General features: G+C 40.6%; 1 protein-coding gene across 3 annotated transcripts in view; it reads left to right on the forward strand.

The window, feature by feature from the left end:
- The window catches only part of PDE4B (phosphodiesterase 4B), a 613,613-nt gene that overhangs the window by 528,553 nt on the left and 58,590 nt on the right, over positions 1-26,470 (forward strand). The window contains exon 1 of one of the 3 annotated variants that reach the window (XM_018045239.1): positions 15,828-16,392. The exons of the other annotated variants lie outside the window; for them this stretch is intronic. Coding sequence (XP_017900728.1) covers positions 16,341-16,392 — 52 coding nt within the window. The 5' untranslated portion in view covers positions 15,828-16,340. Of the gene's footprint in view, positions 1-15,827; positions 16,393-26,470 lie in introns of those variants that run through there. 3 annotated transcript variants of the gene reach the window in all.

The following is a 26,470-nucleotide window of genomic DNA, read 5'->3' on the forward strand; positions in this document are numbered from 1 at the left end:
CAAGCCAGACGCCCTTATCATCACCCCCTAACTGGGTGACACTTACAGGACTCTTCTCCATCGGTTTCCACATTTGTCAAATGAGCAAGAAAGACAAAGAATTACAGATTGCCCAGTTTTGTAAGTTTCCCCGAAGGTTACCTTGTTGTGTTAGGGGCTTCGCTGGTGGCTCAAATGGTAAAGAATCTGCCTGCAATGTAGAAAACCTGGGTTTGATCCCTGGGTCAGGAAGATTCCCCTGGAGAAGGAAACGGCAAACCACTCCTGTATTCTTGCCTAGAGAATCCCATGGACTGCTACATATTACGTGGGCTATGATGTCATGCAGCCTGGGAGAATCTAAAACTCTGGTCTTTTGGCTCTTGATCACTATATTTGATTTATTTTCAGCAGATGACATTAAAATTAGCTTGCATTTGCTGAGCTGATCTGGATGGGCAACAGTGGATGGAAGCAGGGAGTGGCCTGGGCAATGGCAGGAATTAGAATAATAATCCTTTGCATTTTAGAGATTACAGCTTTCCTACACATTGTGTCATTGGATTCCTGTAAGTCTTTCAAGGGCACGTATTCTTAGCCCAATCTGACAAATGCGAAAATTTATGTTCTGAAAGGTTAAGCGATGGCCAGAGTTCACACACATACACACACATACAATATAAAAAGTATTGGCAATATAAAAAGTAGAATATTCATGTTGATTCCCATAACATTGTAAAGTAATTAGCCTCCAATTAAGATACATAAATTAATTAAAATAAATAAAAATTAATGAAAAGAAGTCCAAAACCCTTGTTCCCTTATGCAACATAACACAGAGTGATGGGAACCTGCCAGAAAGATTTGTAGCTGTATTCAGATATATGCAACTGTTTACCATATTATAGACATGGGACTCTGGTATTTTATCCTTTGTGGGGTTTCAGAACTTCTCATTTTTTGGTTTCTCTCCGCTATTTCCTCTTGATGTGTGTAGCTCTTTCAGTTTATCACTTAGGTACCACTTCCTCCAAGAAGTCCCCAAGACTTTGTTAGGTGACCATTCTGTAGTCTTGCATGATACCCAGTGATTATCACTACTTCATCTTCACCACTTAAATTACCCATATGAGAATATAACTGTCTAAGCACTAAAACTAGTTATTAATAAGTCATTCACTAATGTTTATTTTTTCACCATTTAACCTCGGTATAACACACGATAGACTCTGTCTGGATAAATATTTCTTGAATAAATGCTGCATCATCTACTGTAGCCAAAAGGGAATTTTTCTTCCACATTACCCTCGGGGTAGGAAGAGATGGAAAGCTCTTTTAAAGCCATCTAAAACAGTACCATTTCCAGGAGGAAGCTCTCAGGAAACCAAACTCTAGCCATTTGCCTAAAATGTTTGGTTATTCCCAGAAGTAAGACTTAGAGTTGGGTGAGGACTAGAAGTGTGATAAGGATGGAAATTAGTGTTTGTGTAACTATATGGGGAAAGAGGTGAAAGGGGTTATTTTGGGAGTTACTGGAAAACTTAGCCATGACAGCCTGCCTGCTCATATGTCTGGTGCTATTGCTGGGAACCAAGCTTCATACCAATCCACTAGCCGTCAGATATCAGTTTCTGAGAAAAGACTTGAACTTGCTGTGTGGTTATTTATATCTTCCTGTTCTTTGCCAGGTTGGAAGACCCTACAAACCACTGATTTATGTTATCAGAACCACATATATAGAGAGTATGATAAATATGATAGATGATAAGCAAGGTCTAGGACTCACAAGTCATGTAAATATAGAACCCAGCACTTTAACATAGAACCTGTATATCCCAAATCCTTTCAAGTATCTGGGATTTAATGAATGCCTAAGTGTAATCATCACAGAAAATGAATTAGTTGAGTCTTGGCAATGAGGCCATTTCTGCAATGGCAGACTCTTAAAGGACTCGTGGTGCTTGGTGAGAGTTGATATTATAGACACTGTGCTAAACTTCCAGTGAAAGCAGTACTAGGCAATGTGTAAACAAAGAAGCATGGGTGTGTTCCTCTTAAACTTTATTTACAAAAATAGGAAGTGGACTGTGTTTGGTTCCCCAGAGTTTCCTGATTCTGGTATAAGTTATAGCCAGCAATTCCTAGTTTTATAATTTTATTTCCCTCGAAAATCCTTCCTTTATTCTCCATTGCCTACAAGCTGGTGGACAAGTTTCTTAACTCTGTTCCAATCTGAGCAGTACTTTTATGCTACCTGATAGCTTATGTTCTTTTTCTTCTCATTGTGCTCCATTCACATTGTTCTTTGCTAATAATACCATACTTAATGCTTTCTGCTTAACCAAATCCTATCCATCCTTTGTGGAAGAAGTTCTCAAATAGGGTAGAGGGATTATATTAGAACCATCTGGAGAGCCTTTTGACATTAAACATAGTGCTTATCAACCACCATAAATTCTGATTGGCCCAGTGAGGAGGGGGAGAGGGCTTAAGAATGTTCCTAAGCTTATTCAGGTGATATACACCCTCCCCCAAACCACTGGTCAATGGCATTTCTAAAATCCCACTTCCTCCAAGAAGCCTTTCTTAACCACTTTAGCCCACCTAGCTTTCTTCTTTTGGAGCGCATTATTCCTCTTTTGGCAGCCCACCCCAATACTCTTGCCTGGAAAATCCACGGACGGAGGAGCCTGGTGGGCTGCAGTCCATGGGGTCGCGACTAAGCGACTTCACTTTCACTTTTCACTTTCCACTTTCATGCATTGGAGAAGGAAATGGCAACCCGCTCCAGTGTTCTTGCCTGGAGAATCCCAGGGACGGTGGAGCCTGGTAGGCTGCCGTCTATGGGGTCACACAGAGCTGGACACGACTGAAGCGACTTAGCAGCAGCAGCAGTCCTCTTTGACCAAAAATTCATTTTTAACATTTACTGTATTTTTGTTTTTTGTTTAAGTGTTTCATACACCTACTATGATTGTCCTAGGTGCTGGATTATAGCAGTGAACGGGATAGTAAAGACCCTTCCTTCTGAAGATTACAGTCTAGTGACAGAGAGAGACAATCATCATGTGCCCAGGAGAGTGGAGAAGACACTTTCAGATAACAGAAAGAGAACAGGCTAATGGGATAAAGAGTGATCAGAGAGGGCAACTGGAGGGATAAGAAGGTGCTATGTTTGATAGGAGACTCAAAATGTTTTAACAGCATCTATAACTGGACTAAAATCTGAGTGTAGAGACTCAGGGAAGGGAATTACAAGCCAAGGGAACAGCACAATTTTATCTTTCCTTTCTCTGAAAATACTACTGAATGTATAATGCTGGAGTAGTCAGCCTCAGAGATAGTTAAGAACAGTTCCCTCATTTAGGACTGCCAAATAAAATGCAAGATGCCAGCTAAAACTGAATTTCATATAAATAAAAAATAATTGTTTAGTATAAGAACTAAAAGATTACTTGTCTGAAATTGAAATTTAACTGGCTGTCTTTGTTTGGGGGTTTCTTTCTTTTTTTTTTTAGTTAAATTAGACACTTCTATATTTTACTCATAAAAAAAGTAATCCAGGGCAATTTATGTTTGATACTATCCAGTTGGAGCCTAGTTGGAACAAACTCTGAACCTAAACCAGAAGCAATTCAATTTGATGGTGATATGTTAGAAAATCATTTAATTGTTTCATGATTGTCTCCTTAGGTAGTAATTTGTCTCTCCCACTACTCCTTAAAAGCATGTTTCCTGTGATTTTTATTTTTTTGTCATACACTAAGTACAATATTAGATACATAATTCATTCTTTTATCCCCCTTCTGTTGTGAGCCTGCAATAGAAATATTGGTCTGAGTACAAAGGGGACATGGCCTCTGCTCTACAGACAATAGGAAAAATGAGTTTATATAAGTCACTTTTTATCAGCCACAAATATGATTAAGGGTCACCAAGAATGTGACGTTGGTGCCATCTGAGCAGGGAGAGTGGGCTTCCAGATGTGTGATTCAAGGAAGACTTAAAGTAACATCTGACTTGGAGCTTGATTGATGGCAAGGATTTCAATTAGGGATTACAGAGAATATCGTCTAGGCAGAGAAACAGCACAAACCAAGACAGAGTGGTGAAAATAACAGTACTTATTTGGGGAACAAATCAATCTCTGTGTTTGCGACTGAGATTAGGTAAAGGAGAAGAGTAGGTGATGTTAGACTTGGGTTATAAAGAGCTCTGAACATCAAATAAAGGTATTTGGATGTATTAGAAAAATCATGGTAGTCATTAGATATGTTTGAGCTGACATTTGATGTAATAAGAGCTATATATGAAGAAAACCTATCTTTTGATGGTATAAAACATGGAGACCAGTGAGAAAGTGATGCAAAAATTCTGGTTGGTTAAATGAGGGCTTGACTATAATTTATAATGAGAGAAAGGAAAAGGTGGGACTAGGTGCAATAGATATTTTTGAGGTAGAACTCACTGAATCTGCCAACTGGTGGGTTATAGAAATTGAGGAAAAAAAGGATGCATGGAAGATAAAGTTGAGACTAAGTTTAGATAACGACTAAATGGTGGTACCATTAATAAAAATATAGAAGTCAGGGAAAAGGGCAGATTGTAAGTAGGAAAAAGACAATGGCTTTATCTTTTTAAACATAGCATTATAGAATTTCACAGCTATGAAAGTCATTATGCTGCTGCTGCTAAGTTGCTTCAGTCATGTCTGACTCTGTGTGACCCCATAGATGGCAGCCCACCAGGCTCCACAGTCCCTGGGATTCTCCAGGCAAGAACACTGGAGTGGGTTGCCATTTCCTTCTCTAATTCAGGAAAGTGAAAAGTGAAAGTGAAGTCGCTTAGTTGTGTCTGACTCTTAGCAACCCCATGGACTGCAGCCCACCAGGCTCCTCCGCCCACGGGATTTTCCAGACAAGAGTACTAGAGTGGGGTGCCATTGCCTTCTCCGGAAAGTCATTATGATTATGCCCAATCCCTTTGTCTCACTGAGAAGAAAATCCAGAACTTGCCTATGATTGCTCTGTAGGCTAGCGAAATAACCAGTTTGGAAAATCAAATGCCCTGAACAGTGTTTATTCCATAAAATGACTGATTTTATGATAAGTTTGAGTTTGTAGAAGTAGAATAATAATGTGGTAAATTGCATTAGTCAATTGGAGATGTAGATGTGGCACTTCCATGAAAGAGCAGGGCCAAAAATTTGGGAGCTATCAAAATGAAAATAGCATTTAAAGACGTGGAAGTAAGTGGGATCGCCAAAGGAGAGATTAGAGTTGCTATGTTAAGTGTGACATGTCCATGGATACTAAGGAGTATCCACTAAATTTCACATTTTGGAGGCCACTGGTTCTTGAGAGAGAGAACACAGTTGCCATTGAAAGAGAGTAGAAGCAGGACTACAAACATTGAAGTTCGATGGGCTGGTGAGGATATTTCTCTGGAAGGTGGCAATAAAAGAAAGTTGGGATAATGTTGAAACAGGACCTAAAGAAAAACTCTTACGTTGTTGTAGGATGAGTGAAACATAAATGATCACGTAGGTAAAAACAGTGAATGTCATGAAGAGCAAGTGCTAAAGGCGTAAATGAGTGAAGGTATGACTAAAATCGGGCTGGCTCAGTGGTAAAAAATTCACCTGAAATGCAGGAGATGTGACTTCGATCCCTAGGTGAAGAAGATCCCCTGGAGAAGGAAATGGCAACCCACTACAGTATTCTTGCCTGGGAAATCCCATGGACAGAGAGCCTGGAGGGCTACAGTTCATGGGGTCACGAAAAAGTTGGACATGATTTAGCAACTAAACAACAACAACAAAACAAGAACACATAACTGAAATTAGCAAGGTCCTGGGCTGGGTGGGGGTGGAAACTGAGATGGAAAAGAAAAACAAAACAAAATGAGGAGGGACACTAAAATGATAGGTAAACATGAAGATAAAGAAGCCTCCTGAGGCATAAAAGGGGTGAAGCTGGTGGAATTCAAATTGACCTTTATCTTACCAGTGAAGTAGGAAATTGGATCTTTGGTAAAAGTGGAAATTGGGTCTTTGGTAGATAGATCTGGGAATGGAAATTTGTGAGCAGTGGGAATGTTTTCATATACAACTATGGGAAATCAGTAGGGAGATGATAAAACTGCATTTAGAACCCTGCTGAGATTAGCATAAGGCATCTGTGGTAGATTTAATTAACCTAGGGTGGATGCTTTTCAACTATAGCAGAAGAGAAAATATAGACAATGGGAATTTCCCAGGAATTCCCAGGTAGTGGGGAATACTGTTGTTTTATTTATTACTGTTGATGGGATTCATGTTAGATGAAGATTCAAGCAGACTGGGCAGGGTGGGGATGAGTTAAGGGCAAAGGTCAGATTTCCAGGATTGCCTTTATACTAGGATTTCTAATAGCTTTTGCACACATTATTTCATCTAATCCTCATGACGAGTAATCATAACCTTCTGAAGCAACCTTATGAAGCAGCCTTTATTTCCCCAGTTTTCTAGATAGAAATCCTTAAGGTCACACTGAGCAAGCAACTGCTCAAAGACTCACAGTTGTAAATGTCAGAACCTTTTCTTCTTCAAACCATGTTGGCTTTGCTCTCTGGTAACCATGAAAAAACACAAAACTGGGCAGATAAGGTTGAGGTTAGTTGAGGAATTTCAGAATTAAAGGTAGAACACTGCCCACTGAGAAGTTCCAAAGGGAAATAAAGTGTTAGTCGCTCAATCGTGTCCAACTCTTTACAACCCTATGGACTGTAGCCCACCAGGCTCCACTGTTCATGTGATTTCCCAGGCAAAAATACTGGAGTGAGTTGCTATTCCCTTCTTCAAGTGGTCTTCCCCATCCAGGGCTATAACCTGAGTCTCCTGCATTGAATACAGATGATTCATGCTCTGAGCCACAAGGGAAACAGATGTGATGGAAAAAACAAGATGATAGTTTGTCAAGGCCCACGAAGTTAGAGAGTTATTTTTCACCAGAAACATTTTACTGAAATGCAATAAAAGTGCACACATTGCAAGTGTAGAAGTCAGTGAATTTTTATAAAATTAGTATATCCATGCAGTCAGTATCCACAACAAGAAATGCATCGTCAGCCCCACAAAAGGCCCTCTCAAATCCCCTTCTAGTCACAACCCCCCTCAAGGTAAGCACTATCTTGACTTCTAACATCACAGATTCATTTTTGCCTCTTGGGAACTTTATATAAATTAACTCATATTTTTATGTGCGTTTTAATATTTTATTTCTGTTGTTCGACATTTACCTTTATGAGATTCATCCCTGTGGTTTCATGTGGCAATTGCTCTGATTTAAACACCATGCAACCTTGCAAACCTTGTGCCACCTTTTCTAGCAGTCAGAGAGTCTGATTATATAAGATAGAGAAACAAAACATTATTAACATTTCTTTTCTTTTTTAAAAAATTAATTTATTTATTTTAATTGGAGGCTAATTACATTACAATACTGTAGTATTTTTGCCATACATTGACATGAATCAGCCATGGGTGTACACGTGTTCCCCATCCTGAACTCCACCTCCCACCTCCCTGCCTATCCCATCCCTCAGGGTCATCCCAGTGCACCAGCCCTGAGCACCCTGTCTCATGCATCAAACCTGTACTGGCGCTCTGTTTCACGTATGGTAATATACATGTTTCAGTGCTATTCTCTCAAATCATCCCACCCTCGCCCTCTCCCACAGAGTCCAAAAGACTGTTCTATACATCTGTGTCTCTTTTGCTGTCTCGCATACAGGGTTATTGTTACCATCTTTCTCAATTCTATATATATGCATTAGTATACTGTATTGGTGTTTTTCTTTCTGGCTTACTTCACTCTGTATAATAGGCTCTAGTTTCATCCACCTCATTAGAACTGATTCAATGCATTCTTTTTAATGGCTGAGTAATATTTCATTGGGTATATGTACCACAGCTTTCTTATCCATTCATCTGCTGATGGACATCTAGGTTGCTTCCATGTCCTGGCTATTATAAACAGTGCTGTGATGAACATTGGGGTACATGTGTCTCTTTCGATTTTGGTTTCCTCAGTTTGTATGCCTAGTAGTGGGATTGCTGGGTAATATGGGAATTCTATTTCCAGTTTTTTAAGAAATCTCCACACTGTTCTCCATAGTGGCTGTACTAGTTTGCATTCCCACCAACAGTGTAAGAGGGTTCCCTTTTCTCCACACCCTCTCCAGCATTTATTGTTTGTAGACTTTTAGATAGCAGCCATTCTGACCAGCATGAGATGGTACCACCTTGTGGTTTTGATTTGTATTTCTCTGATAATGAGTGATGTTGAGCATCTTTTCATGTGTTTGTTAGCCATCTGGATGTCTTTTTTGGAGAAATGTCTGTTTAATTCTTTGGCCCTTGTTTTGATTGGGTCATTTATTTTTCTGGAATTGAGCTGCATGAACAGCTTGTATATTTTTGAGATTAATTCTTTGTCAGTTTCTTCATTTGCTATCATTGTCTCCCATTCTGAAGGCTGTCTCTTCACCTTGCTTATAGTTTCCTTTGTTGTACAAAGGCTTTTAAGTTTAATTTTATCTTTTATTTCCATTACTCTGGAAGGTGGATCAAAGAGGATCCTGCTGTGATGTATGTCAGAGTGTTTTGCCTATGTTTTCTTCTAGGAGTTTTATAGTTTCTGGTCTTACATTTAGATCTTTAATCCATACTCCCTGATGTTCAAGCTGGTTTTAGAAAAGGCAAAGGAACCAGAGATCAAATTGCCAACATCCACTGGATCTTGAAAAAAGCAAGAGAGTTCCAGAAAAACATCTATTTCTGCTTTATTGACTATTCCAAAGCCTTTGACTGTGTGGATCACAGTAAACTGTGGAAAATTCTGAAAGAGATGGGAATACCAGACCACCTGACCTGCCTCTTGAGAAATCTGTTTGCAGGTCAGGAAGCAACAGTTAGAACTGGACATGGAACAACAGACTGGTTCCAAATAGGAAAAGGAGTACGTCAAGGCTGTATATTGTCACCCTGCTTATTTAACTTCTATGCAGAGTACATCATGAGAAATGCTGGACTGGAAGAAACACAAGCTGGAATCAAGATTGCCGGGAGGAATATTAATAACCTCAGATATGCAGATGACACCACCCTTATGGCAGAAAGTGAAGAGGAGCTAAAAAGCCTCTTGATGGAAGTGAAAAAAGGAGAGTGAAAAAGTTGGCTTAAAGCTCAACATTCAGAAAACGAGGATCATGGCATCTGGTCCTATCACTTCATGGGAAATAGATGGGGAAACAGTAGAAACAGTGTCAGACTTTATTTTTTGGGGCTCGAAAATCACTGCAGATGGTGACTGCAGCCATGAAATTAAAAGACGCTTACTCCTTGGAGGAAAAGTTATGACCAACCTCGATAGTATATTCAAAAGCAGAGACGTTACTTTGCCAACTAACGTCCGTCTAGTCAAGGCTATGGTTTTTCCTGTGGTCATGTATGGATGTGAGAGTTGTACTGTTAAGAAAGCTGAGCGCCGAAGAATTGATGCTTTTGAACTGTGGTGTTGGAGAAGACTCTTGAGAGTCCCTTGGACTGCAAGGAGATCCAACCAGTCCATTCTGAAGGAGATCAACCCTGGGATTTCTTTGGAAGGAATGATGCTAAAGCTGAAACTCCAATACTCTGGCCACCTCATGTGAAGAGTTGACTCATTGGAAAAGACTTTGATGCTGGAAGGGATTGGGGGCAGGAGGAGAAGGGGACGACCGAGGATGAGATGGCTGGATGGCATCATGGACTCGATGGACATGAGTCTGAGTGAACTCCGGGAGATGGTGATGGACAGGGAGGCCTGGCGTGCTGCGATTCATGGGGTCGCAGAGTCAGACACGACTGAGCGACTGAACTGAACTGATGGTGTTAGAAAGTGTTCTAGTTTCATTCTTTTAAAAGTGGTTGACCAGTTTTCCCAGCACCACTTGTTAAAGAGATTGTCTTTTCTCCATTGTGTGCTCTGCCTCCTTTGTCAAAGATAAGGTTTCCATAGGTGCGTGGATTTTTCTCTGGGCTTTCTATTTTGTTCCATTGATCTATATTTCTGTCTTTGTGCCAGTACCATACTGTCTTGATGACTGTAGCTTTGTAATATAGTCTGAAATCAGGCAGGTTGATTCCTCCCATTCCATTTTTCTTTCTCAAGATTGCTTTGGCTATTCAAGGTTTTTTGTACTTCCATACAAATTGTGAAATTCTTTGTTCTAGTTCTGTGAAAAATACCATTGGTAGCTTGATAGAGATTGCACTGAATCTATAGCTTGCTTTGGGTAGTATACTCATTTTCACTATATTGATTTTTCCGATCTATGAACATGATGTATTTGTCCATCTATTTGTGTCATCTTTGATTTCTTTCATCAGTGTTTTATAGTTTCCTATATATAGGTCTTTTGTTTCTTTAGGTAGATTTATTCCTAAGTATTTTATTCTTTTTGTCCCAATGGTGCATGGACTTGTTTCCTCAATATCTCTTTCTGATTTCTCACTGTTAGTGTATAGGAATGCAAGGGATTTCTGTGTGTTAATTTTATATCTTACATCTTTACTATATTCATTGATTAGCTCTAGTAATTTTCTGGTGGTGTCTTTAGTGTTTTGTATGTAGCAGATCATGTCATCTGCAAACAGAGAGTTTTACTGCTTTCCCAATCTGGATTCTTTTTATTTCTTTTTATTTTCTGATTGCTGTGGCTAAAACTTCCAAAACTATGTTGAATAGTAGTAGTGATAGTGGGCACCCTTGTCTTGTTCCGGACTTTAGGGGAAATGCTTTCAATTTTTCACCATTGAGGATAATGTATGCTGTGGGTTTATCATATATGGCTTTTATTATGTTGAGGTATGTACCTTCTATGCCTGCTTTCTGGAGGGTTTTCATCATAAATAGATGTTGAATTTTGTCAAAGGCTTTCTCTGCATCTATTGAGATAATCATATGGTTTTTATCTTTCAATTTGTTAATGTGGTGTATCACAGTGATTGATTTGCAATGTTGAAGAATCCTTGCATTCCCAGAGATAAAGCCCAGTTGGTCATGATCTATGATCTTTGTAATATATTGTTGGATTCTGTTTGCTAGAATTTTGTTAAGGACTTTTGCATCTATGTTCATCAGTGATATTCGCTTGTAGTTTTCTCTTTTTGTGGCATCTTTGTCTGGTTTTGGTATTAGGGTGAATTTGGTATTAGAATGAGTTTGGCAGTTTACCTTCCTCTGCAATTTTCTGGAAGAGTTTGAGTTTGAGTTTGAGAATTTTTGGTAAAATTCACCTGAAGCCATCTGGTCCTGGGCTTTTGTTTGTTGGAAGATTTTTGATTACAGTTTCTATTTCCATGCTTGTGATGGATCTGTTAAGATTTTCTATTTCTTCCTGGTTCAGTTTTGGAAGGTTTTACTTTTCTAGACCTTAGAACTCTGTAGCTCAGATGATGAAGTGTCCATTTCTTCCAAGTTGCCTATTTTATTGCCGTATAGTTGCTGATAGTAGTCTCTTATGATCCTTTGTGTTTCTGTGTTGTCTGTTGTGATTTCTCCATTTTCATTTCTAATTTTGTTGATTTGATTCTTCTCTCTTTTTTCCTTGATGAGCTTGGCTAATGGTTTGTCTATTTTATCTTCTCAAAGAACCAGCTTTTAGTTTTGTTGATTTTTGCTATAGTCGCCTTTGTTTCTTTTTCATTTATTTCTGTCCTAATTTTTATGATTTTTTCCTTTTCTAGTTGCTTTAGGTGTAAAGTTAGGGGTTCTTCATTTCTTCCTTTTCTAGTTGCTTTAGATGTAAAGTTAGCTTATTTATTTGATTTTTCTCTTGTTTCTTGAGGTAAGGTTGTATTGCTATGAACCTTCCTCTTAGCATTGCTTTTACTGAATCCCATAGGTTTGGGGTTTTCATGTTTTCATTCGTTTCTATGCATATTTTGATTTTTTTAAAAATTTATTCTGTGATTTGTCAGTTATTCAGAAGTGTGTTGTTTAGCCTTCATACATTTGTATTTTTAATAGTTTTTTTCTTTTCCTGTATTTGACATCTAATCTTACTGCACTGTGATCGGAAAAGATGCTTGAGATGATTTCAATTTTTTTGAATTTACCAAGGCTAGATTTATGGCCCAGGATGTGATCTATCCTGGAGAATGTTCTGTGTGGACTTGATAAAAAGGTGAAATTCATTGTTTTGGGGTGAAATATCCTATAGATATCAATTAGGTCTAACTGGTCCATTGTATCATTTAAAGTTTGTGTTTCCTTGATAATTTTCTGTTTAGTTGATCTATCCATAGTTGTGAGTGGGGTATTAAAGTCTCCCACTATTATTGTGTTACTGTTGATTTCCCCTTTCATACTTGTTAGCATTTGCCTTACATATTGTGATGCTCCTATGTTGAGTGCATATATATTTATAATTGTTATATCTTCTTCTTGGATTGATCCTTTGATCATTATGTAGTATCCTTCTTTGTCTCTTTTCATGGCCTTTATTTCAAAGTCTATTTTCTCTGATATGAGTGTTGCTACTCCTGCTTTCTTTTGATCTTTATTTGCATGGAATATCTTTTTCCAGCCCTTCACTTCAGTCTGTATGTATCCCTTGTTTTGAGGTGGGTCTCTTGTAGACAGCATATATAGGTGTCTTATTTTTGTATCCATTCAGCCAGTCTTTGTCTTTTGGTTGGGGCATTCAACCCATTTACATTTAGAGTAATTATTGATAAGTATGATCTCATTGCCATTTACTTTGTTGTTTTGTGTTCAAGTTTATAAACCTTTTCTGTTTCCTGTCTAGAGAAGATCCTTTTGCATTTGTTGAAGAGCTGGCTTGGTGATGCTGAATTCTCTCAGTTTTGGCTTGTCTGTAAAGCTTTTGATTTCTCCTTCATATTTGAATGAGATCTTTGCTGGGTATAGTAATCTGGGTTGTACATTTTTCTCTTTCATCACTTTAAGTATGTCCTGCGATTCCCTTTTGGCCTGAAGAGTTTCTATTGAAAGATTGGCTTTTATCCTTATGGGAATCCCTTTGTGTGTTATTTGTTGCTTTTCCCTTGCTGCTTTTAATATTTGCTCTTTGTGTTTGATCTTCGTTAATTTGATTAATGTGCATCTTGGGGTGTTTTGCCTTGAGTTTATCCTGTTTGGGACCCTCTGAGGTTTCTTGGACTCTGGGTTTCTTGGACTTGGGTGGCCATTCCCTTCCCTATTTTAGGGAAGTTTTCAACTATTATCTCCTCAAGTATTTTCTCATGGCCTTTCTTTTTGTCTTCTTTTTCTAGGACTCCTATGATTCGAATGTTGGGACATTTAACATTGTCCCAGAGGCCTTTAAGGTTTTCCTCATTTCTTTTAATTCTTCTTTCATTTTTCCTTTCTGCTTCATTTATTTCCACCAATCTATCTTCCACCTCACTTATCCTATCTTCTGTCTCAGTTATTCTACTATTGGTTCCATCCAGAGTGCTTTTGATCTCAGTTATTGCATTATTCATTATTGATTGACTCTTTTTTATTTCTTCTAGGTCCTTGTTAAATATTCCTTGCATCTTCTTAATCCTTGTCTCTAGTCTATGTATCTGTAACTCCATTTTGTTTTCAAGATTTTGGATCATCTTTACTATCATTACGGGCTTCCCTGGTGGCTCAGATGATAAAGCATCTGCCTGCAGTGTGGGAGACCCGGGTTCAATCCCTGGGTTGGGAAGATCCCCTGGAGAAGGAAATGGCAACCCGCTCTAGTACTCTTGCCTGGAAAATTCCATGGACTGAGGAGCCTGGTGGGCTACAGTCCTTGGGGTTGCAAAGAGTCGGACATGACTGAGCGACTTCACTTTCAGTTACTATGATTATTCTGAATTCTTTTTCAGGTAGACTCCCTAGCTCTTCCTCTTTTGTTTGATTTGTTGGGCATTTATCATGTTCCTTTACCTGCTGAATATTTCTCTGCCTTTTCATTTTGTTTAGATTGCTCTGTTTGGGGTGGCCTTTCTGTATGCTGGAAGTTTGTGGTTCCTGTTTATTGTGGAGGTTGCTCCCTGTGGGTGGGGTTGGACGAGTGGCTTGCCAAAGTTTCCTGATTAAGGAAGCTTATGTTGGTGTTCTGGTGGATGGCATTGGATCCCTTCTCTCTGGAGTGCAATGAAGTGTCCAGTAGTGAGTTGTGAGGTGTCTGTGGGTTTGGTGTGACTTTGGGCAGCCTGTATTTTAATGCTCAGGGCTATGTTCCTGAGTTGCTGGAGAATTAGCGTGGCATGTCTTGCTCTGAGACTTGTTGGCTCTTGGGTGGAGCTTGGTTTCAGTGTAGGGATGGAGGCTTTTGGATGAGCTCTTGTCGATTAATGCTCCCTGGAGTCAGGAGTTCTCTGATGTTCTGAAATTTTGGATTTAAGCCTCCTGCCTGTGGCTTTCAGTCTTATTCTTACAGTAGCCTCAAGACTTCTTCATCCATACAGCACTGATGATAAAACATCTAGGTTAATGGTGAAAAGATTCCCCACAGCAAGGGACACTCAGAGTGGTTCACAGAATTACATGGAGAAGAGAAGAGGGAGGAGGGAGACAGAGGGGACCAGGAGGGAGACAGAGGTAACCAGGAGGGAGAAGAGGGAAAATCAAAAGGGGAGCGACCAATCTAGCCAGTAATCAATTTTCTATGTGTTCTTCACAGTCTGAAACACCCAGAGAGGTTCACGGAGTTACACAGGGAAGAGAAGAGGGAGAAGGGAGAGAGAGGTGACTAGGAGGAGGAGAGGGGCAGTCAAAAGGGGAGAGACCAATCTAGACAGTAATCAGTTCCCTAAGTGTTCTCCACAGCCTGGAACACCCAGGGAGATTCACAGAGAATCTTAAGTAGAGAAGAGAAGGGGGAGGGAGGAGATGGCAGTGACCTAGGAGAGAAAAGGGAGAGTCAAAAGGGGAGAGAGCAATCAAGCCAGTAATCACACCCCTGCTTTTGAAGAGAATGGGCTGCCTGTCTGGGTGCCCAGCGTCCTCCGCCAGCGTTCAGAAGTTGTTTTGTGGAAGTTGCTCAGCATTGAAATGATCTTCTGATGAATTTGTGGAGGAGAAGGTAGTCTCCCTCTCCTATTCTTAGGACCGTCTATGTGCTTTCTTGGGGTATGTAGTTGGGAAGACCTGATAGGTATGTGTCTCATATAGACAAAGTCTTGCTAAATTGCATTTAGATGTGATTTGTATAAAATATATAAGAAAGTTCTTTATGATCTATTCCATAGCACTACATACAGTCTTATCCTCAGAAAAGCAGGCTCAAAATGTTCTATGAAGTTTACATAAACATTGTCAACTCAGTAAAGAGGATAGAGTCCAACGAATGTACTGGCATCTTGAAAGAAAAAAGATGTATTATTGTGATGGTTGGGATTCACTGGACTATTCTTAGTTGTTTAAAAATTACTTACACTGAGTCCTGGAAGAAGATTTAAGGAAACAGCAGTTGCCATTTGGTCGTTTCTCTCCAGGAAGGCCCTATGTTAGCCATGCTGCAATCCAAATATAAATAACTGGATACATTTTAAGACACATGACACAATGTTCTGAAAAATAATTCCTCAGAAATTTAGATGAGTATGTGATTAGCATGGTAAGGAGGTTTAAGAGAACTCCAAGTTACTCACTTCCCTTGAGATTCAGTTTCTTCTTCTATAAAACGGAAATAGTACTCCATCTCAACTGGCTGCCATGAGAATCAGATGATGGATTTATGAGAAAGCACTTTGCAAACTGTAAGGTGAGTATTTGGTATGATTTGTACAGGCTACTTTACAGCCTTTTCAGTTGCTCATTGTACACTAAAGAGAAGGAAGGATATCCAGATTGGAAGCATCACAGATTATCTAGCAGGGGGATGAAGAGTTATGCCTTTGGGATCAGACAGTCCTGGGTGGGAGTATAGGCTCTGCCATGGACTGGTTGCCCTGTGGCCTCAGGCAAGTTATTTAACCTTCTCCACCCACAGATTCATTTCTAGAGTAGAGATAGTCACACTGCTTACCTTTGGCAAGAAGAGTAGATAATTGTCAGCAAAACATTCCTCATGGCACCTTATGCATAGAATACACCCAGTAAATAGTCAATTACCGTAATTCTATAACAGCATAATAATACTATAATATCTTCAAGTAGCTACTTGGTGCTATGGATGTATAAAGGGCATCTTAAAAATGTTGATCTCTTGGGGCACTGATTTGTGGTTTCATTATTTAGAGGAACCTCTGCAAGGTTGAGAGTAGAGAACAGGCAGGGGACCTGCCTGGTGGGCACTGGTAGGATTCAGGATTCAAAGGCACCTCCTATGGGATGGCTTCTGATGAGATGAACCGCTCTCTCCCTCTCCAGCCTACTGCTCCAGGTAAGCTCTTGTCCTCTACTTCTTCATGAGTCAGAATAGTAGAATATCAGAGCTAGAAGAGGCCCTGGATATCATCTGTCTCAACACTGGATTTGCTACAGAAATGGAACTGAGAGGCTGAGGGGCTTACTGGATGAACTGGTGATAAAACTGGGACTGGAATCCAGATCTCCCAGCGCCCAGTTCAGAGTCTTTTTTCTACCCCGCACCACTCTTAAGAAGTGGTTTCACCTCCCCTCTCTCAGTGCAAATACAGGATTACCTCCTTCAGAGTTGGACCTGAATCTGATTCCTCATGAAATCCCCAGATAATGCTTTACATGTGATAATTGCTCAGAAAAAAAAATTTTTTAATGGTATCAATTTTCTGGGGTATTCTCTCCTTGTGTTCAGTTTTTAGAATCAGGGATCAAACTTAAAGATCATCTTTAAATGACCTGGTTCATTCCTCTCTGCTGCTATATATGGACATATCCACTTTCTAGGGAAAGTGTCCTTCTCTAACTCTTCTGGGCATACAAGCCATCTTTCCTCTGCTCTTTCACTGCTCTGGCATAGAGCTTTATGTTTGTGCTTATGGTGACATAGCACAGCAGAGTGACCAAGAGTGTGAGATGGGGAATTAAGACAGCATAGGGATCTGGCTACAAATTACAAGGTACTTAATGAGTCTAAAGTTATATTTCCTTCCCTGTAAAGTAAGGAAGATAGTATCTACATCATATGATGCTAAATGTTAATCATATAGTACATAGCACAGAGAGTACTCAATAAGTGTCTTAGTTTTAGGTTGTATCACAGTTTGCACAGTGACATGGCTGCCTCCCGTGCCAAACTATGATCTTCTTCAGGTCCAGAACCTTCCTAGTTAACTTTATATCCATGGGGTCTTGGACAGTGTTGTCTGGTACATAGTAAATATTCAGTGTTTTCAGAAAGGAGACAGGAAGGGAAGGCAGGGAGGGAGGAGTGATTCTGAGATGCAGATGAACTCCCAATTGAAGACACTGAAGACCTGGGTTCAGGCCCAACTCCTCCAGCTCCGAGCTGTGGAGCGTGAGCCCAGTCACTTAGTGCCTGTGAAATTCAGATCCTCCTCCACAAAATGGTATTTGTTGTTTGGTCGCTAAGTCCTAGCCAACTCTTTTGCGACCCCATGAGCTGTAGCCCACCAAGCTCCTGCATCCGTGGGATTTCCCAGGCAAGAATACTGAGTGGGTTTCTATTTCCTCCTCCAGGGGGATCTTCCTGACCCAGGGATCAAACCCATGTCTCCTGCATTGTCAGACAGATTCTTTACCACTGAGCCACCAGGGACTCCCCAGCTAAATGGAGGTTTGCTAATCCTCAGTGCATAGCATCCTTAAGTGGATCATTTGAGACGGTGTATTTGAGGATGTTTTGTACATTGAAATGTGCTTCTTGAATTTATGGTGAGAATTCGTATTGTTGTGAGATCTGCCTTCACTGTCTTTTGGAGTTTACTATTAACCAGGTAGCCACTGAGCAAGGACCTGGCTATGGAGGAGAAGTCACTGTGTCAGCTGCTTGAGGAACTCTTTGCTTTCAGGATGTTTGCAGTGTGGAAAGGAGGTTAGAATCATGGCCTCCCCCCATACCATGGAAGGCAGTTTGAGACGGCTGTTGGGCAGAGGCCCTTGACCTCAGTTGACCTACCTCTGTGAGTGCCCAGCAGTTGGTGGCTGTCTCTGAAATGACCCCTCCCAGCAGTGCCAGGCCTGCCTGAGCTCGTCTTTGGCTTGCTACCTCCGTTGTCAAATGCCACCGGCATCTGTTCTCGTTTCCCTCATAACACACATTTCAGAGCAGCAAACTGTATTCCCTGTGACGTAAATAGTACAGTGGCACAGCAGAGGGCAAGGGGGTGGCCAGCCGCGGGCAGAATAGAAAGTCAGGGGCTGATGTCTGACAAGCCACTTCCCCACTCAGCCTGCATACAGGACCTGCTCTGGGACTTTCATCTACACCCTCACACACACAGGTTCTCTTTCCTGAGGGCTACATCCCCAAGTGTGTAAGTCTGGGAGGCCCTGGAGAAATACAAATCAAGGGAAATTTTGTTATAATGCCTCTTATACAGAGAGCCATAAAGCCTATTTGGTGTAAAAGAGGTTCCTTATTCTAGACACTCCCTGAAGCATTGCCTAATTTCCCCACATCCAAATCCAGATTTCTTTAACCTTCCCTTTTCTTTTGAATGAGGCACTGAAATGGTTGTTATACCTGAGTTCTTAACTCTGGAAGCTGGAGAGTTTCTCCACAGTGTTTAGAAGGATTAGCTCACGTGCATATTGTATTAGTTATGACGGCCTTTGTAAGAAATTTCACAAACTTCATAGCTTAAAAGGTTTTAACAGGGATGTGTTCCTCTCTGGAATCTCTAGGGGAAAATCCATCTTCTTGCTTTTTCCAGCTTCTAAAGGCTGCCTGCATTCCTTGGCTCCTGGCCCTCTTCCATATTCAAAGCCAGAAGTGGTCAGTTGAATATTTCTCACATTCCATCATTCGGACACTGACTCATCTGTCTTCCTTTTTCACATTTAAGAACCCTTATACATTAGGCCCACCTAGATAAGCTAAAATAGTATTTTTATTTTAGGGTTAACTCATTAGCAGTGTGTGTGCTCCATCATGTCCGACTCTTTGTGACTCCATCGACTGTAGCCTGCCAGGCTCTTCTGCCCATGGAATTTTCCAGGCAAGAATACTAGAGTGTGTTGCCATTTCCTAATCCAGGGCATCTTCCCAACCCAGGGATTGACCCATGTCTCTTGCATCTCCTGCATTGACAGGTGGATTCTTTACAACTGTGCCACCTGAGAAGCCCATTAGCAACTTTATTTTCATCAAGAACCTTAATCCTCTTTTGCTGGGTAGTGTAGTATATTTGTAGGTTGCAAGGATTAAGATGCATGCCTCTGTTCTTTCTCCCATAGGTGATGTCAGTATCTCAGGATGTCTCTGCAGTAATGATTGGCAAATATGGCCCTTAGGATAGATACTTGTTTTTGCAAATAAAGGTTCATTGGAATACAGTCACATGCATCTGTTTTTGTATTATCGGTGTTTTCATGCATAAATAGCAGAGTCTAATATTTGCAACTCAGACCATGTGGCTCACAAGCCTAGAATAATTACTATCTGGTCCTTTTAAAAGTTTATTGACTTTTGCCCTCTAATACTTCATATATCTCTTGTTCTAACTATAACTCTAGAGAATATCACTCAGGGCCCTTGTGGATGTTTTCTTCATGTTTTTCACTTCCCTACCCCCTATGCACATACTTTTCAAATTCCTAGCAGTGCTCTGCTTGCCTCTCCTGCTGTTCCCTCTCTCCCTTAATTATGATAAAACTACTAAACTCTTATAGTAATGCCAAATGCCGTATTGTATCATCTCTTTGCTTCAATATATGCTATTCCTTTTGCTTATAAAGTATATTTCTTTCTTTTTTCTATTTCTTGCCTGGCAAACTCCTATTCATCCTTTAAAACCTTCCCAAGGTATAGCTCCCTCCAGGAAGCCTTCTCTACTACTCCTACACAAGGAAAAGCAGTTACCCCTATTCTCAAAACATTCTTTCTTTTCTGTAAGTGCCTCAATGTCGGTGATTGCTCTATCTACCCTTCTGGCATCCTCTGTGTCTAGCATGGGGACTGACATCTGTTATGTATCCACAAATACTAGTTTAATTGAATAGTACTTTAACTGTTGCCAGTCAGAGATGAGACACAGTAAAGTGGTAACAATAGGTTCTGTAAAAATTCAAAACTGATCCCTGCTGTTTCACAGAGGGAATGGCTGCATGATCTTGGAGATGTCAGTTCAATTCTCCCAGCCTCAGTTTCATCACCTATGAACCAAGGGGTTGTTTTAAATATGATGAGTCTCTTGGGCCTCTTCCAGTTTTAGTGGTCCTCTCTGTGGAGAACTTGGCCTTCTTCCTTGCAGATGTTGAGAAAAGAGAAATCTCCTGCTTTGGGCTTATGCCTTTCAGAACTAGAAATCACCCAAGACTTGTATCACTCTTAGCTTTGCTTTGACTGTGTTGCAACTGGGAACTGAGGAGATGGGGAGGAGAGAGTGGAGGAGAGCAAGGAGTTGGTGAGATAATCTAGAGGAATCTTATATTTGTTACTGGTCTTTCTCTAGGAATCAATTAGAAGATAGACACAAGCCCTGGAGAGTCATGGACAGAGAGTGTGTGCTCACAGTCCCCAGCTCATGCTTGGCAGCAATCCATGCTTGGAGCTCAGTCCACACCCTAAGTCCTTGCAGTTATATGGGTATCACATCAGACTCCAAGCAGTCCAAATTAACATTTCCCCACCTACCCCAACTCCCTCATATCAGTCACTGGTTCTGTTCTTATGTCCACTCCAAGACTAGAAACTGTAGCTACACCTTCCTCTCCCTGGAGCGTTTTGGACACCTTCCTCTCCCTGGTCGTCTCTTATTGAGAACGACATACATTTTTGCCTTATTATGAATGATATATATATATATATTTTTTTTTCCTTTCCAGATGTTACTTAGAACTCATCTATTCCATTCTGTTGTAACTACCTTTTCTAGCCTGTGTTGTTTTCAATTTATATCCCTACAATTGTGTCTTCCTGGGATCCCTAACTCTAGCTACTTCCCATTGAGAGTCATCTTACATATTCCTGTTGGTCAGTTTGTCCTAAATTCCCTCTTTCTTCGTGTTTCTCTCCTCCTCAAGAGCTTCCAGGAGTTCCTTGCTGCTCCTACATCAAGTCCAGAGACCTCCACTTCACAGTCTGCTCCCCCTTACTCTCTAACCATTTTTCTTCAACACCCCCTGCATTTCACTTTGGACTCCACATCTTTTCATCTCCGATTACCTTTATTTGGCTTTAACTCAGTTAAGTTCAGCACACTTCCACAAACATATATTAAGCACCTGCTCTGTTCCAAGTGCAAATGTGCCTTCACTGCCCCCACTCCCTGTTGGGTAATCCAGCCCACAGCCCACAGTGCGCCCTTACTGGTTGCCTTCTGTGTCTGAACATCCCTGCTCCCCTCCAAGGTCACATATTGCTTGAGGACAGCAGCAACCTGTCTTTTGCTTCTTTGTGCCTCAACTGGGGCCTATTATTGAGCTCAGACACTCAGGCCACCTCTCCAGCCTCATTCACCATTTCCCTGTTTTGTCATCTATACATTGATGGTAATGCAATCTACCTCACAAGCTTGTTTTGAAGGTCAGAGATATTTTGTTCAGGCAGACTCTCAATTGATGGTGGCTCCGATTAACATTATTCTTATCCATCCTTCCCATGGTCCTCAGTTTTTGAAGCACAAGCTCTTGAGTATTTGGAGTCAGAGAAAGTAACCAAAGGAATTTTATCACAATAGCTAGACTTAGAAACTGTTCTCGAGCCTAACTCTTAATCAGAACATTCCACACTGAACCTATAAATTACAGTAGGCTATCACATTTCATTTTACTTGTTTATAAGGCAAGCAGTGCTTGCTGCTTACCAGGCTCTGTTCAAGGTTTGCCATTTGCAGTCTCAGTGGCCCTTTTTGTAGATGAGTCATTCCGTCTTCCTCATTTCAGACCCAGCCCTCTGTATGTAAGAAGTGTGGTGTAGGAACATACAGCTTCACGTTTTTGCTACAGACTTGGTCCTGAGCTTTGGCCATGTGAAATTCACTCAATCCCCGCCTCCCCAGTCCTTCTCCTGAGGCTGTAGTGCCAGGTGCCAGCTGGGGCCTTCTGTCTGCTGGCTGCCCAGGCTATTCAATTTCAGAAAAATAATTTCACATCCAAACTACAACTATTTGAAATTCATTCAAAGTATAGCAGTATTTCATTCATTCAATAAATTCAATCAGTGAATAAATTCAATTCAGTAAATGTTTACTAAATGAGAGCAATCACTCACCAAGACTGATTTAATCTCAAAATGTCTGTTGTATTTTTCTGCAAATAAATTTTGTGGTATAATCTACTTTGTAAAAGATCAGTATTCCCTTGTTTACTATTTCAAATACTACTAGTTCTCGTAATTCAAGGAAGCCTTTTAAACTAAATTACATGACAGTGCATGATAAATGCTAGAAGAACCACCAGAGCAGAAACAAAACAAACAACAGCAAACCTTAGCTAATAGGAAAACAACTTCAAAAAAATTAATATTGGAGTCAATTACCTAGATTAGCCCAGGTTTAAGACTGTTTAGAAACTGTGTTAAATGGATACATGTGTGAACCTGGCAAAGCAAGAGACCAGAAATGTCAGAAGTGACATGGAAAACATCTACAGTCCTTGTTTGTAAGTGTGTGTCCAGGGGGAGATTGAGCCAACATTTTCTACCTTGCCTACGCATTTATGTTGGCGGGATTTCCCTGGTAAATATTGGTTTTTACCAGACACTGAAATCTTTAATCACATTTAACAAACACTGCATTATACTGAGTTAGACACTCCGTTAGAAAAGGAGAAATACGGAAACACAACTGATACTACAATCTTCCAAGAGTGAAAGGAAAAAATTGGAATCAAGTAAAATTCTTTAGAGGTAGAAACGCCAAAAAAAACCATTGCTGACATACAACATTTTGTTTTTCTAAAGTCTGGAGCTGAGTTCAGTTAAGTGACGTAGTTTACAAACCAGGGGAAATTAGGGTAGGAACGGAAATACTGCTAAATTAGGAGAAATTGGTCAAAGGAAGGCAGGCTAGCTGTGACACACACAATGTTGGCTTCTTTCTCAGATTCTCAAACAATTCTTATATGCTACTGTGTCGAGTTGGGTTGCCATGAAACCTGGTGCCTAATTTTATATTTGTGTGCTAGTCAGAAGTTCTGAATCTGTCACATAAAGCAACTGCTCATCTACCTGCAAACAAGGCTGCAAAAAACTACTCTTAACTTTCCTACCACATATGCACATGAGCATGCCTGCGTGGACACATATAGACATACACACAACCCCAACCTCCCCCTCACACACACACACACACAACCCCAACCTCCTGCCTCACACACACATACACACAACCCCAACCTCCCCCCTCACACACACATACACACAACCCCAACCTCCCCCCTCACACACACACACACACAACCCCAACCTCCCCCCTCACACACACATACACACAACCCCAACCTCCCCCCTCACACACACATACACACAACCCCAACCCCCAAGAGTCACTTAGTTTCATTCACTCTGTGCCTTCATTCACATCCAGTGGTTCTTATGGAATCATCCAAGAATCCATAAATCACCTAGGGAGCCTCTGAGTCTCCCACTACATTCCTTCCTCCCATCCTCCCCACCTCTACACTTCCTAAATCCCCACCTCTCTCATCTCAGACACAGCCCTGAACTGCTTAGATGTTTCTAAGGATGTCTTCAGGAGGACTTGTTGTTTTATTTCTGAAGCCTATGTTTATGTCTGCTTAATTAAGTCATTGCATCCCACCTTTTAGGACAGACGATAATAAGATTTCAAAGAAGCAGAGACCCAGGGAGATGAGTAGTCTGCCCCACTGAAGTAGCCTAAGGGAAATACTGTTTTTGTTTGTTTCCTTTTCCTTTTTTTCCCCTAAGTTTTCATCAGCTCACAGGAGAGACTGGAGAGGTGAGACTCCCAGGAAAGAGAAAAACTCAGATAGGGTGGTTATCGCCAAAGGTGGCCAGTGATGGGGGTCACCTGAAGCAATTCTAAGAACAAATTCCCAGAGCCTACCCCAGAAAGACTGCTTCAGTACCTCAGGGGGTTTCACCTAGGGAGCACCCCCAAGGAGATTCAGGTGGAGCTCTTTCGCAAACTGGCCTAGTGATGGAGTATCAACTTTAGGTTCAGGCTGGGTTACGAACTGAGTCCCACCATGTCCCTAGTGTGACTTTGGGCAGATTGTGCAGTCTCATTAAGCCTCAGTTTACTCACCTATCAAAAGGACTAGTAACTATTTAATGGGGTTGTTGCAAAGATTAAATAATATAATATTTAAAGTCTCTTACATGCAGCTTGACTTACGCTGCTGCTGCTAAGTCGCTTCAGTCGTGGCCAACTCTGTGCGACCCCAGAGACGGCAGCCCACCAGGCTCCCCAGTCCCTGGGATTCTCCAGACAAGAACCCTGGAGTGGGTTGCCATTTCCTTCTCCAATGCATGAAAGTGAAAAGTGAAAGTGAAGTCGCTCAGTCGTGTCCGACTCATAGCGACTCCATGGACTGCAGCCTACCAGGCTCCTCCGTCCATGGGATTTGCCAGTCAAGAGTACTGGAGTGGGGTGCCATTGCCTTCTCCGAGCTTGATTTATAGTAGGTCACAAATAAAGTAAGTCAATCCAAATGTCTCCTTGGGACTTACCCAACTGAGGCAGCCACTAAAGCCTTCCGAAAGACTGTGTGTGTGTGTGTGTGTGTGTGTGTGTGTGTATGTGTGTGTGCACGCGCGCACTCAGTCGTGTCTGACTCTTTCCAACTGTAGCCCTCCAGACTCCTCTGACCATGGAATTTTCCAGGCAAGAGTACTAAAGCAGGTTGCCATTTCCTCCTCCAGGGGATCTTCCTGACTCAGGGATCAAACCCGTTTCTCTTGTGTCTCCTGCACTCCAGGCAGATTCTTTACCACTATAGTACCTGGGAAGCCTTAGAGGCAGACTAAGTCTGAATTCTGACTCCACTAAATCTGTGGTTCTCAGGGAGCTACTGCATTTCTCTGTTTCTTATCTGCAGAATAAAATGATCTATTACATATAAAATAATAGGTCACGAAATTATGATAAGATTAAATCAGTTCATGCATGTAAAGTGCTTAGAAACTTTGGAAGTGAATAAATAATAACTACAATCATTATTCTTATTACAACCTCTTCTAAAGTGAGCATTTGGATGGGAATGAATGTTGGCCATGGAGTATTCAAGTAGTGGCAATAGCTTTATGGTCTAGAACAGTGCTATCCAATTGGTGTTATATATAATGCAAAACTCATTGATAATTTAAAAAGTTTTAGTAAACACATAAAAAGAAACAGGTGCAACTAATTTTAATAGTATATTTTACTCAATTCGGTATATCCCAAATATGATAACTTGACATGTCAAATATAAAACTTTATGGAGATATTTTACATGACTTTTCTATACAAAGTCTTTGAAATCCAATGTCTTTGTTACACCCACAGCACACCTCCCAGCAGACCTAGGCACATTTTAAGAGTTCAATAGCAATACATAATTCGTAACTGCCATACTAGACAATGCAGACATTCCAGACTCTGAAGCAAGTCCCCTCACCTTGATGAGCCTCAATAATCCCATTTGTAAAACTGGAGAGAATTTCCAAGACTTTGTTTCTAAAAGAAAATGAACATACTTGAAAATTCTTTGTCATCTAGAAAAGACTGTATGTAGTAGGCTTGGGATCTCTTTTCTTCTTACCGACTAGCCTTTTCTGCAAATAATAATCCCTGATAATAATGATTTATCAAGTGCTTATTCCTTTTCCATCCTACTATCCTTACAACTTACATCTATCAGCTCAATAATTCATCTTAAAAGCTGCACTGCAGTAGCAAGAGCATGGAACTTGGGGCAAAAGGCCTAGGCTCTGTGTTTACTACTTATAGGACTTGCAGTGAGACATTTAACCTCCCTAAACTTCAGTCTCTTTCTGTTAAAACATAGACCATACATCTCTCAAAAGGCATGATGAGGATTTAAAAAGATTGTTCGGATGAAAAAGATCTATAACTGCAAAACATTACACAACTGGACATCAGTATTGAGATATTTATAAACCACTGTGTGCCATCCTTCTGTTGAGCAGTTTTCAATGGCTCCCCATTGTCTGACAAATAAAGTCAGATTCCTTAGTTTAGCATAAAAAACTCTCCAAGATCTGGCCCTGACCATTATACTTTTGTAAGTCTATTCTACTCGCATCCTTGCTGAAACCCAGGGTTCTAACCAAATAGGACTATTACACTTGTTCTCCCAAACAGGACAGAATGGTGTGGCATGTTTCTAATTTCATACCTTTGTTCATGCTGTTCATTGTCTTAACCTCA

This window comes from Capra hircus, chromosome 3 (assembly GCF_001704415.2).
Source record: "Capra hircus breed San Clemente chromosome 3, ASM170441v1, whole genome shotgun sequence".
NCBI lineage: Eukaryota > Metazoa > Chordata > Mammalia > Artiodactyla > Bovidae > Capra > Capra hircus.